The sequence below is a fragment of the Pelodiscus sinensis genome, chromosome 2, assembly GCF_049634645.1.
Source record: "Pelodiscus sinensis isolate JC-2024 chromosome 2, ASM4963464v1, whole genome shotgun sequence".
NCBI lineage: Eukaryota > Metazoa > Chordata > Testudines > Trionychidae > Pelodiscus > Pelodiscus sinensis.
This window is the reverse complement of record NC_134712.1, coordinates 73,498,283-73,512,391: the sequence shown is the minus strand read 5'-3', so window position 1 is coordinate 73,512,391 and position 14,109 is coordinate 73,498,283. Positions and strand designations below refer to the sequence as shown.

The 14,109-nt window shown below is 40.4% G+C and overlaps 1 protein-coding gene across 2 annotated transcripts in view; it reads right to left on the bottom strand.

The window, feature by feature from the left end:
• Positions 1–12,425: 12,425 nt before the first annotated feature.
• The window catches only part of LOC102447430 (desmocollin-1), a 44,001-nt gene continuing 42,317 nt past the window's right edge, over positions 12,426–14,109 (bottom strand). Inside the window, exon 16 of one of the 2 annotated variants that reach the window (XM_075920789.1) lies at positions 12,426–14,037. In XM_075920789.1, the coding sequence (XP_075776904.1) occupies positions 13,840–14,037 (198 nt within the window). In that variant the 3' untranslated portion in view covers positions 12,426–13,839. The remainder of the gene's footprint in view (positions 14,038–14,109) is intronic. The other variant, XM_075920790.1, reaches the window with a different exon arrangement.

Below are 14,109 nucleotides of genomic sequence, written 5' to 3'. Positions count from 1 at the left end.
ACCAGCCTTGGTTACTATAAGCCACATGACCCCAACACACCCCAAAGCCTAATATCCCCCAGTCTTGTCTGAAATGTCCAGCCCTCTCCTGGAACATTCAGGGGAGTATTAAGGTCCATTTATACTGTAAAGAGACAAAAGCACAGTAACATCTTGCTTTAACTGGTGATAATAATCACATCAGATCAAACTCAGCGGTGGATTATTTAGAATAAAGGATAAAACAAGTGTATTTAATCAAAAAGAGAGAGCTTTCAAGTGAAGTGATATTGAATAATCCAGTCCTTCCTCTCTTCCAAAGATTTACTAATTTCAGGAAGCATTGTCAATTTGCCTCTTAACCAGTGTTTGTGTGATGAAGCCCCCAATGTGATGTGTGCAAGCTAGTTAAGCTTTGCTGCACATTACATTTCCTCTGAAAGTATCTCTACCTCTTTATTCCTTTCTGCCTGGATAACCAACACTGAGATTGCTTTAAATTAATTAATACTCTGGTGCATTTGGTGATATAGATTGTTTGAAATTCATTATAGGATTAGATTATGACACCACATGATAGATGGTTAGGAAAGGATTTAACTGTAGTATACTGGTGTACCTATTATAGCCCAGATTATGATTTTAAGGACACAATCAGCCCTTTGATACAGAATAAATTTCTGCTTGTATATCCAATGGTTAAACCACAAATGTAGCATAAAGATGCCATGTGCAAGTAGGAAATCTCACTATCATGCCAATTTAGCACCAACTGGAGAGTGAAAAAAGAGGCAGCAGCAACGAGAAAAGCCTTGGGAAGCAAAAGAAGATGCTTATGTTAACATATATATCTTAGCAAGCACAGCAGCTTTCAAGGCTTCCAGGCATATGCTAATCATATTTATAAATCAAGAAGCACTATATACAGCCTTCTGTAGTTGGCTAAGTGCATGAAGGTATTTTGAACTTTGATGGTGTGTTGTACCATTGAGCTATGCTGTTCTGGCCATGGTGCTGAATGTGTGGTCCAATTCAATATGAGGAAGACAGCTAGAGGGTCTCTCAGCTGTTAGTAAGGAAATAAAATTAGCCTTAAAATGTAGCTCTCACCTGACAACAGTCAACATCAGTTGCACAATGTTTCTTTTCTTTGTTCTATTACATTTATGTTCTATCTTGCTGGTGAATTAGTCATGTTGAAAGAAATGTTGCAATTGTTATTCCTTAGGGATTTTAGTAGCATAATTGTTCTGTTCACAATCAGTTTGTTCAGAACCAGTTCTGTTCAGAAACATGTTTGGACAGCAAGAGGCAGCTTCCCAGTAGAAGCAAAACAATGTCAGGATAAATGTTGAATCTCATTGAGCAGAATACATGATGTACTGATGTTGGATCTTGAACCACTTTCTGAAGCAGGTTGCATGACTTGGAAATGGAAACTGAGAAATAAGTAGATACAAATCTGTGCATTCACTGGTGAATTTGCTGGCAGAAAGCCATCTTCTGAGATTCCCCTTCCTCACTTACTTGTTCACTTTCTGAGTGCTTCCTTTATCTTTGGCAGGTGCTAGAGATATTAGTACATGAAGGAAGATTATTCTAAAAGCATTTCTCTGGTCAGTCCCAGTTCTGTTCTCATAGCCATTACCCTATTTCTGTTTGTCTGGTATGGGACATTGATCCAAGTCCTATTTAAGTCAAAGAAAGCAGAAAGATGTACTGCAAAGATGGAAAGTGCTTTTTCAGAGGTGTCACGAAAGTTGCCATTGTTTGTTTTGAATTAGATAATAAATTTGAAAACCTTTTTATACACAAATGGGGATATTTTAAAAGACTTTTTATGAGACTCTGAAGATCAGAACTGCAATTGATGGAGTGCACATGTACTGTCTAATGTTGACTTCACACTGCTTTGAACAGCACACTGTGTTATCTAAATTTGGGCCACCCAGTTCTGAGATGAGTGCTCTGCCTTCATCCCCACAACTCTTAATGGGAACACAACTCTTTATTCCCACTGCGATGCTATCAGGTGCCCTAGATTCTAAATCTATGGTGTCAGCAAAGAGTACACAGGCTCCCAACTTGCTCAGACTTGATGTTTACCACTTCAAGCTCAGTTCTAGCTCTGAAAGTGGAATAGGAAGGAGAGCTTCTGTATGCATTTGTAAGGTACCACTTGAAAAAGAACTATAAAACATCAGAAGGATGTTTGAGTTCAAGACATTTTTCAAGTGGACTGTAACACAGTGTGATTCACCATCACAGCACCTCCTGCTGGTCATTCAGGAATTAGCTCATTTCAGCCCTGGAGTGCCCCCTTTTGGACAGCGTCTCACTTGCTCTTACATTTTATTCTGAATCACTATGTGTTAGAACTCACGTCCCTCCCAGACCACAGAGTCCTGCCCTCTAGGCACTGCCCTGCTGCAGTGCCCCCACACTCTGGAGAACTCCACTTCAGGGAACCTCCACTGCCAGTCTTCGTCTATTGTTCTATTCATCCAGCCCCTGCCACAAAGGCACACTGCACTCTGAAATGGCCACTCATCATTGGCCAGGGGTAAGGACCTGCTGACTTTGCCTACCCTGTCTGCATCCCTGCAACTCTAGTACCCTCAGTAACCTAGGAACTTGCCTGGCAAGAGCTTCCCCAGATCTATCTGCCTTTCCCCAGCCCTGCTGTGTGTTAGAAAGCCTCAAGCTTCCTTGGCAGCCAGGTTCCTCCTGCTCCACAGCTGGAGCAAGAGTAAGTCAGAGTTTTCCTCCCCACCAGAGCCCTTTATTTATATTGCTGGGCTCTAATTGGCTAATATCTGCCACAGTTGCATGGTACCCAGCCCCCTCCCAGGGCTGGATTTAACTCTTGTAGGGCCAGTGTGGGGCAGATGTCCTGTCACATAGACTTTTAATTTAAGACAGCCAAGTCTGTATAGTTTCTATAAAAATAGGCTTTGACTAGTTCTGTTAGCAGCAGCTGTAGGATCATGGAATCATAGAACACTAGAACTGGAAGAGACCTTGAGAGGTCATCGAGTCCAGTCCCCTGCCCTCAGGACCACGCACCATCTAGACCAGTGATCTCCAATCTTTTTAACCAGACGATCATTTTTTCAAATTAAGTGCAATCTAAGATCTACCTCACACCCAAATATCCTTGCCCACTTCCTTCCCGCACCTTCTTTGAGGTCCTGACCTGCTCTACCCCTTCTATGAGGCCTTACCCTGCTCACTCCATTCCCCTCACCTCCCCCATTTTCACTCACTTTCACTAGGCTGGGGGTAGGAGGTTGGGGTGCAGGCTCTGGTCTTGGGCCAAGGTGTTTGGAGTGAGGGAGGGGCTCTGGATTTAGTCCAAGGTAGGGGATTGGGGTCCAGGAGGAGTCTCAGGGTGCAAGCTCTGGGAAGGAGTTTGTATGCAAAGGGACTCATGTCTGGGGCAGGAGGAGGTTCACAGCTGGGACAGGTGTTCAGGGGTTCTGGTTGAGCATCGTTTACTGAGACGGCTTTTGGGCGGTGGAGCATTGGGGTTAAGTCAGGCTTACTCCTGACCGAGTCCTGCACCGCTCCTGAAAGCAGCTGGCATGTACAGCAATGGCTCCATAGTATCAAGTACCAAAAGGTGAGTACTGGGAGTAGGCCACAGATATTTAAAAATATCTCTAGGGGAATTATACCTTCCAAAGCTATAACTGTAATGCTTCCTTCCATTGCCATTAGAGCAGTAAACATGCTCTTCCCAAGTCAGGGACTCTGAGTCCTATTTTTGCCTTTGTTTTGTTTTATATAATATACATTAAGTAAAATATGTATCTGCAAAGAGATTCTCAAAAGAGTGTGTGGAAAAAGGAAATTAACAAAAATTTAACTATTTTAGTGAGAAGGGTTATGAATGATCAGGTGCTATCAGATGTTAAGTTTCATCTTATACTTTCAGCAATTAGTATCCTGGTCACATATGAAGTTATCTACTATATAAATGTATCTGAAGAAGTGGGCTGTGCCCAAGAAAGCTCATGATACCATCTACATATTTTGTTAGTCTTTAAGGTGCTACTAGACTATTTGTTGTCATATAAATGTGTAGAGTCTTAAAGTGGAGTCCTAAGAACCACCATGTTTAATTAAATACATCTGTTGTTGCTGGCATACTACTATCTCCACCTCTCTTATAAAAAAGAACTGAGTTTTGTTCCTCTCTCCCACAACCACATTACAGGCAAGTAAAATCTATAATGCTTGCAAGTAAATGCTGGTAAATGTTAACTTCACCATACACACGCCACCTGCTGAAAAAATATGTCCATCAATAATCATTAATGTTCACCGAATTAAGATAAATATTAATTGAGACCTCTAAGTATGTTTACTGCGTATGTTTTTATATGATGTTGACAATTTGTGCATGAATGATTATAAAGCATTAACTTTTTTAATCTCAGCACGTACTGTCATTAACTAATATCCCATATAAAATGAGATCCCATTTATTTATTGTAAATAAATAAATAAATAAATATAAAAACACATTGATATATGTCAAAATTGTAAAAAAGAAAAACATCTAGCTATAGAATATCCTGGAGAGTAGTAAACAGTGTTGCTGGATGAAAGCAGATCTCATCAGGAAAAAATGTCACTTGGACACAGTAGTTAGGGAAAAAATCCTATAGCAACACTACCCTTCATTGGTAGTGTGGACAAGACTTAAAGTCTTTAGCAACTTCTTTTCCTGGTCATAGTATTAGGGTAACAAAGTTATAATACCACATGGATGTTCGTGAACAAATAGGAAGAACGATGCTACACATACAGTATTGTGGTCTTTCATTTTGATGGTTTTCACGTCAGGTCACTATTTTTATTGCCATAGTAAATTTCAATTAGAAACTATATGCAAGTTAAGGAAATACGGGATCAATTTGTGCAGCGAGATCACTAGCTGCTGACTAAATCATATGATATAAAGTAATGGATGTGCTGCTATACCTCAGATAAAAAGCTTTAGGGGCAGTTTAGTTTTGCCAAAGTTTTGTGGAGACTATTACAAACCTGTAGATTGTGCCCTCATTCATTCATTATGCACAGTTGTCTCAGAAAGCAGAGCGTTTATGAATGGATTGAGAGAAGAATGTGGCCTTAGATTAGTGAATGTTTCTTGTAACCACCTTTATCTAGTTGCCATGCACTTAACTTTAGCTTTTTTTGTATTAATATTGTCAGTTGATATGGTGCTGATTGGAATTAAAACAGACTAAATGGCCAAATTATGACTGCATCAAAAGGCATTTTAAATGGGGTAGCATGTAAATGGTTCAAAACACTTATTGCCTCATCTCTTTGTTTAGTGGCTAGCCCTAATTCCAGTCCACACACTTCAGTCTGGTGGTGTTAGTCGCCCAAAGTGGGTGAAGAGAGGATGCTAGTGGAAATAAGGGCCTGCATCAGTTGTTAAGACATTCAGGGGTATGGATGTGATAGTGTGAAAGCTATAATTTGGGGTAGAAGAATTATAGGTGGAGCTGGTAATGCCACTTATAATTATATTCGCCCAAGGCTTCCCACTGTAACACTGTTTTCATTTGCTTATACCTGTGTCAGAGTTAAACTCAGCTGAAATTTCCCATGCCCAGCCTCTACCTCAAGCTGGACCTTTTGGATTCAGCCATATTAGATAAGCAATTTAGCGGGAAACACTGATGTTGATTTCTTGCATTTTACCTATTTTGTTGAGGCATTTAAGCATCACTAGGCTTTGGATAATGGACTTGAAATTTGTTAAGGTAGCGGGTAAGCCCAGGGGTTTAAGATAGTGTGGAGTTGGGCTTTTGTTGTTGTACTATGTAAACTTGACCAATTGCTGAGCCTTTGAAACACTGCTCTTCGCGTATGCGCAAAAACAGCTTAGAGTTTCACTCCTCTGAGAATGTCGCTGCCATCAATGTGCCACATGCTCCTCTGCAGAGGTTAAGCAGGATCTTCCCTAAAATTGCTGGCCCTAGCTGCTTTGGGTCCCTGTGGGACACACGATCACTGAGCTCAAGTAGCTTTTCTTCCATGCTCCCTTTGGCTGGCACGTAGAGGAAAGAATCTGCCTGAAAGACAGAGAGGGCAAGAACAAGACTGGGTGTGGGGGAAGAGGTGGGGAAATATAGACTTGGATCTATATGTGCACAAGACTGACTGGTACTTGCTGGATAAGAAGACAGAGTTGGAGCTAGCAGGAAGATTGAGATTGGGTAGGATGGGAAGGAGAAAGGGTTGGAGCTGGGTGGCGGAGCAGATAAAACAAAACTGGGACAGATACAGCTTAGAGGGAACACAGAGCAGGAGACATACTTGGAGTTGAAGGAGGAGGGAAAGGACAGCTGACAGTATTGTAAATTCCCCTCCAGAACCAGGAAAGGAACCCAAAGATTCCTGAATCTCACTGGTCCTCTGCTCTCAGCACCCATTTCTGACACTCACTGTAAGGCTATGTCTAGACTATAGGCTTTTGTCAACAAAGGTTTTGTCGACAGATATTGTCGACAAAGCTTCTGTCAACAAAGAGCGTCTAGACTACATCCAGTTCTGTCGGCAAAGCAAGCCACTTGCTTTGTCGACATGACAGTGTAGATGCAAAGGACAGTATAGATGCAATAACACCTTCAGTTGACAGAATTCTGTTGACAAAAAGGCATTATTCCTCGTAGAATGAGGTTTACCGCCGTCGACAAAACTGCAGAGTTCTGTTGATGTTATGTCGACAGAACTCGGCAGTAGTGTAGACGCAGGTATATTTTTGTCGACAAAAGGCCACTTGTCGACAAAACCTTGTAGTCTAGACACACCCTGAGGCTGTGTCTACATTGGCATCCCTTTCCGGAAAAGGGATGCTAATGAGACACTTCGGAATTGCAAATCCGCAGGGGATTTAAATATCCCCCGCAGCATTTGCATTTACATGGCTGCCACTTTTTTCCGACTCAGGGTTTTTGCCGGAGAAAAGCGCCAGTGTAGACGCGATTTTCTGGAAAATAAGCCCTTTTCCGGGAGATCCCTTATTCCTTGAAAGTAGGAATAAGGGATCTCACAGAAAAGGGCATATTTTCCGGAAAATCGCGTCTACACTGGCACTTTTCTCTGGCAAAAACCCCGAGTCGGAAAAAAGCGGCAGCCATGTAAATGCAAATGCTGCGGGGGATATTTAAATCCCCTGCGGATTTGCAATTCCGAAGTGTCTCATTAGCATCCCTTTTCCGGAAAGGGATGCCAATGTAGACACAGCCTAAGTGTGTGCCTCATTTCCTTTTGGTGTCTAATCCATGATTTATTACAGATGCCAGCCACTCCATTAGCTCAAGAAGCAGAGGTCTGCACAGTACCTCTTTAAACACTGCAGATGCCACATAGGTGGCAATGTGACTCTACACAATGGAATTGCTTTTTTCAGTTTGCTTTTGGAATAACATCCACAATTACATTATAAGGTTAAGGTTGCAAAGTCAAACACTCAAAGTTAGGCTATATCAGAATTAAGGGTTGCCTTTACACCCCCCCCAATTTGACCCATTGTGTCATAGTACATAAGCACAGATTACATAAGTAATGTGAGATTACTTGTCTCATTCAGTGTGTGAAGATAGGTTTGTGAAGCCCTTGGATTCTAAAGGGATTAGGGGTGATATGAGCAACCTGAAGTCTGACATTTAATAGTTTAAAATAATATCAAGGGTACAATTCAAGTACTTAGTAGTTTTTGTAGGACTTCCGGTTCTGTTAAAGCATATTGAGCCACAGTCCATGTTGTGAAGTGTACCAAGGCTTTGATCCACTTTGTTCCAATTGAAATTCCCAAAGGTTTTCTGGTTAGGTGGTTGACTAAATATTTCAGAGATGGTATGGAGCAAACACTGCAGTGGATGGGGCAGCATTCATACCCATTTACCATGTTAGCAGAACGGAATTGGAAAGGCAAAGACAAAAAATGGAACACAAAGCTTGACTTGGAGAAGGGTTTAAAGATATTCTATCAATTCTACATTAGAAATTTAGGTACCCCTCTCACGTGCATTTCTACCTCTGGGAAAAGTCTCTTGACTCAAAATCATCTCTCCAATTAGTAGAATTGTTGGTAACCATTCAAGTTAATTCCTTGATTCTGAGGGCAAACTGTAACTTACATGTATGTCCTTTTGCAAGTGAGTAAACCAGCTTCATTTATGTAAGGCTCTTTAGAATATCTTTTAGTTCCTTCTGTTTGCTCCATTTGTCTTCTCATTTCCTTCTCAGGCAGCTATTTGGTAAAGCATTGTGGATATAAAAATTAAATGTCATACACAGCTGGATTAAACAACAGTATTGTAATCATTAGAAAGCTGTCCCAACTGCATGGGATTGTAAAATTCAATCTATAGAATAGCAGTATCAGAATAGGACTGACTTTTTAATGTGGACCTTACTGATGAGACGTAGCAAACTCTGTTCATGCACATTTGCCAATCATTAGTTACACTTCTGTAACTATTTTCCATTTCCCAAAAATAGGCAAAACTGACCATCTAAAATACCACTTTTATAATTGTTGATAAATGACCACCACTCTCCTACAGCTCCTATTGAAAGCCACCACATAGCCTCTAAAGCAGGAACACTGAGGTAGTACAAGCCCCCAGCTTTCTTCTTCTAAGCCAGGGGTGGGTAATAATTTTTGATGGGGGGGGGGGGGCATGTCACAAATTTTGGAAGTGGTTTCTGGTTGCTCCTGAAGGGGTTGGGCCTTGGGTGAAAAGGGGCTGCTCCTTCTAGGAGACTTTAGGTGCTCCCCCACCCCCAGGCCAATCAGGGTCTAGGGGTGGGGGAAAATACAGTCTCTCTCCTCTCCACCCTGTCAGGAGTGTGTGGTGCCTACAGAGAACCACTAGCTATTTTCAAGAGCTGGTGGTTCCCTCAGGTGCCTTTTGCCCAAGATCCTGTATACCTCTTTTTTTTGGAGGAGTACAGGATCTTTCGAAAAAAGGGTTTTATTTTTGAAAGATCCCCATCTTAACTGCCATTTTTCTATCAAAAAGCTCTGTGTCAGAACACCCCGTGGCCTCCATTATGCAAATGAAGCATGGAAAATTTAAATCCCAGCTTCATTTGTGATTTCGAAGTGTCTAATTTACATCCCTTTTTCGAGAAAGGGATGTAGTCTAGACAGAGCCTGTGCCAGCTGCATTCCTGCTCCTGTCCGAGCTCAACCCCAAGCTCATTCTGGGGCCCCTCTCCCTGGGTGCAGGAGCTACACTCTAGCAACCACTAACCACTGTGGAGAGGAGTTTCTGGAGGCTCAACACCAGTTCGGACTGGTAGGACCAGCTGGTCATGGAGGGGTGGGACCACCAGAAGTGGCTTCAAAACTTCCGCATGCAAAAGGCCACCTTTTTGGAGCTGTGTGCCTGGCTCATCCCTGCCCTCTGAAGACGCAACACCCACCTGCAGCCCATCATCCCCGTGGAGAAGAGGGTCACAATTGCCTTCTGGAAGCTCGCCACCCGAACAGCTTCCGGTTGGTGGGCAACCAGTTTGGCATGGGGGAAGTCCACCGTCAGGGCCCTCCTCATGGAGATAAAGCACTCTGGGGCTGCAATCCATGCAGGGGATTAGGGGGAGTTCTGGAAAAGGACTCAGGAAAGGGAGGTTGAGGGCTTGGGGGGGGGGGGAAGCCCTGTCCCCGGGGAGTTGTGCCTTCACATAGCCCTGCTGCTGCAGGGAGGGGCAGCTTAAAAGAGGATGGCTCCTAGGGTGTCTGGGGGGAAAAGAGGAGGTAGGCACCTCCCTGTGTGAGAGAAACTAAAACCACCTCACCTAAAGATCCCTCCCCGGCATCCAATGAGGCCTGGCTCACAAGAAGTGGCTCCAGGAACAGGGTCACGATCTCCTCCTCTTCCTCCTCTGCCATGACTGCTGGCCAGGCAACGATGGGGGTCTGGAAGCTGGAGTCCACCACGATGGGTAGGGAAGATGGGAAAAGGCTTCTTCCTTATAGAAAGAGGACTACCAGTGCTGGAAAAACCCTTCTGTTCTTTTGATTTACTTTCGGAAGAACACAATTGCAGTGTGGACGTAACTCAGATTTTGTTGGAAAAATGGCCGTTTTTCTGACAAAACTGTAGCGTAGATATACTGAGTGTGGAACTTTTCCACTTTCTCTCCTGCCCCTCTGGTAGCAGCCACACATGGTTATGGAGGCAGTTTTTACAGTCCTAGTAATATTGTGTTCAATTCTGCAGCCTTAGGATCCTAATAAGTGCCACCTGGCCCTTTCTTGGAAAGTTTTAGCTATTTGTGCAGACCCTTAACAAATCATATGCATTCTTTCAGATATCTTCCCCAGCACCACAGTCCATCAAAGTGATAGAATATGGGGTGAATACCACTTCGGATTGAAGACTGTTCAATTTTTTTTTTGTAATTTAGTGCTCAGACACTCAAACACCAAACAAGCTGCACTGCACACTATGACAACCATTTGTGAATTCTCCGTTAGTTTCAAAGCCCCTCTCTCTCTAGCCCTTTGGACCAGATGTAGTAGGTAAGTAGTTTTCCATTTATTCCATATATTGGAACAGAACAGAAAGTATTTAAATCGAATAGTTAATATAATTAGATAAACTTCAGGGCTAATATGCAACAATACATATTTTAAATCATATGGCAAAGATGCAGATTTCCGAGAATTCTTTTCCAGGACACAAAAATGAACTACACTTGCAGTCCTTGTTTTCCAAAAATCCAGTTTATTACTCACTGTTGTACCAAATATTGTTTTAAAAAAAGGATGACATTAAACAAGAATGTTTACATAACTAGACAGTTTTAAGTTACTGAGTTGATGAGAACAAGTCTTTCCGAGATGATCCTAGACAGTAATAATCAGTGAAGTATACATCTTGAAACACTGTGTGCTTTGTGCAATTAAAGTTATTTTAAAATATACAAATCTTGTTGAATCTGAGAACTTGTATAAAACAAATCTATTTTAAACTTATTTTTCTAGTGTAGGCATGTGTTAGCATAAGGTTACCAGATTTAACAAGAACATTGCCAGACAGATATGGCATAACATTTACGATTGGTAGTAACAAAAACACTTTATAATAAAGTTTTGTAATGTCAATGGAAATGGTTAAAATATTCACCACTTATTCAAGCAATGCATGCAGCAATGTACAAATAAAATGACTCGTTTTAATTGAATTGTCCAAGCTGAGCAAAAGGTGTAAAATACTCCAGAAATGGTGAATGTAAATTAGATGCTTTTGGCACCAATAAAAGTCACACCAAGAATGAATTTGTTTGGAGCATGCTTTTTTGAACAGTTCTATTCTGGTGTCTTCTTGAATGATGAAACCATAGTTGTGAGTATTACTTTTTATATCCAGTATTTATAAAGACTATTGGGTTCATGGTTGTTTTTTGATGACATTTACCATACACACTTATGAGTCAAAGGTTTTCTTGCAGCTTTAAAAAAAAAAAAAAAAAAAGATTCCAAAGCAGTGTCTCAACCTTTTTTTGCTCATGGTCCCCTTCTGAGCCTCATTCATCATACGCCTGGTAGTTAAGTTTGGGTGGCCCCCCTAATGTTTCATTTTTTCCATGTGTCCCCCTAGAAGTATGGTGTGGCTCCCGGGAAGCCATATGGCCCACGTTGAGAATCACTGTTCTAAAGGGTGCAGGGTGCGAAATCAAATTATCTTAAAATATCAATACCTAACATTGAAGATAATTTATTCAAAAAAAAGAGTGAAGCTAGTAAGTCCCTCGGGGCCTCATTTCAGTTGTGAGCGCAGCATAGCTCTATTACTGTCAATGCCAATTTACACTGCTTGAGGATCTTAGCCCTCAATATACAAAGAAACAGAATGGATGTGGGTGAGTAGCAATGCCATCACGATTTATTTTTACTGTGATTTTATTCTGTAGCAAGAAAGTTCAGAATACCTTGGATATTATTAAAATCTTTGATCTCTGTGACAGTCTTGCCTCTCGTGTTGGAAGCGGACATTGCTCAGGGTAAATTGGGCGCCATTGCCATACACACTACTGATTATCTAAAATACCTTTAACATTTTCATCCTTGTGCAGACTATTTATCACAATTTGATCTTATTAAAAAATATTCTGAAGTCTACTTACAGCAAATAAAATATAAAGCTGCATCTACCTTTTGAAGTTATTTAGACAATTAAGGTTTTGAACTGACTTGTAGCCATGTGTAGAATTCCCATTGCTATCAAAGGCAGTTTTCCACACAGACACACAATAACATGACCCCCTTTGTCATGTATCATGTGTTTAAAAAATTCATATAATACAGGTTAAAAACAATTTCCATCCTAAGGCATATGTGGACAGAGCAACTCCTACAAGCAGCATGACAAAAAACAAAACAAAAAACCCCACCATAAAACCCTTAATTTTCTCCTTTTTTTTTTTTTTAACAATGAAAGGGAAATTTTAATGCACAAATGAATCCTGGGAGCACAGCAAAGATGAGTATTATATCCAGGGTAGCAAAGGTTAACCAGATGAAAACTTACTGAATTCAGGAACAGCTAGTTTATAACACAACCATGAGGTCCCAATCTTATATACATGATACAATACTAAAGTATTTTAATATGTAAACTTTAATTATGCTTGAGCAATACATGTTTACTTTTCCTTAGGGATCTGCCTGTAGTCGTACCTGTGAGTATGTAACAAATTATATATTAATAAATAATAGGATAACAGTGGATATCATACTTGAGTTGTTTTTTTAAATGATAAAATTATCAGTGCTGTCTGTGTCCATACTTCATGCTGTATTTTGTGACACTTCTGCTCACAGAAATAAATGACTGATTTCATAATATGATTAATTTTATAATGTGACTTGTCTCCTTTGCCTTAGGGTTCTTTCTCTCTCCAGTGGTATACACCTAAGGCTAGATTTTACAGTAGGCATTAGTAGCCATATTGTATAAAATGGTAGGCAGTATTCACCATCTCTGATGTACTTATACTGAAGTTCACAAACAGCTGAGGTACAAATTATATCTAGAACACTAAAAGTAAGTCTTGGAGGTCATGTGCTCAGGATATAGGAGTCTATTCTACTGCATTTGCATTACAGTAGTTATCCTATATCCTGAACTCCTGATCTCCAAGCATATTACTTAAGTGCTTACATACAATACTAATCTACATCCCTTGGGATAGTACATTTAGTGGGTACTAGTCCAATAGGAGGAAATACACTTTTGAATATTGTTACATCTATACAATACATACTGTTTTTTCTTTTCAGTTCAACATAATGTTTCTTCCCACATCATCATCGAGTATTCTAGTTTGAAACTGTACTTGTAAATTAAAATCTCCTATTTAAATGTATACAGGTAAGACATAAAATACCTTGTTTTAGTTATACAGTATTTTTTCACTGAAGAAAAAAATGAAATAAAACTGTCTACCTCAAGCCAAATAAGAGGAAAATGTGAAGATGAACGCTTAAGGACTACACTACTAAGTTTTATATTAAAAGCAAAACACAATAGAAAAGTAGAACACCAGAAAGAATGCAATATTATTGTATTCACATCACTTTAAGAAAAGCACCTAAAATATAAACTTCAAAGCATAGGAAATGAGTACAGGTAAAAAATCTACATACCACGGAATTAATGCAGGATTTACACACTTAAAACCACCCTAAATGTTTTGATAAACCACTTTCCTTAGCAAGAAAAAAAAAATAGAATCAGCTACTTCAAGTTTAAAAATACCTATCCTCTGCAAAGTATGACACCGCCCTTTATTTACAGATATTAGTACTCTGACAAACACTTATCTCTTTATACATGTTTCTGCTAATGTCCTAAACTTGGGTTCCAGATGATCTAAAAAGTCAAGCGCCTCCTCTTCTTGCTGATCAGTGCAGCAGCCTACAGAACCAGCCAATGATCCTCTTCCTTCATAATTATATGGAAGGACATAGTCTTCAGAATGCTTATTTTCTTCATCCTGTCTGCACATATACACCTTCTGCATAATAAAACAAAATATACTATTAGTTTTCTTAAACTGTTATCCTAAAAGTATGGCATAAAAATAATT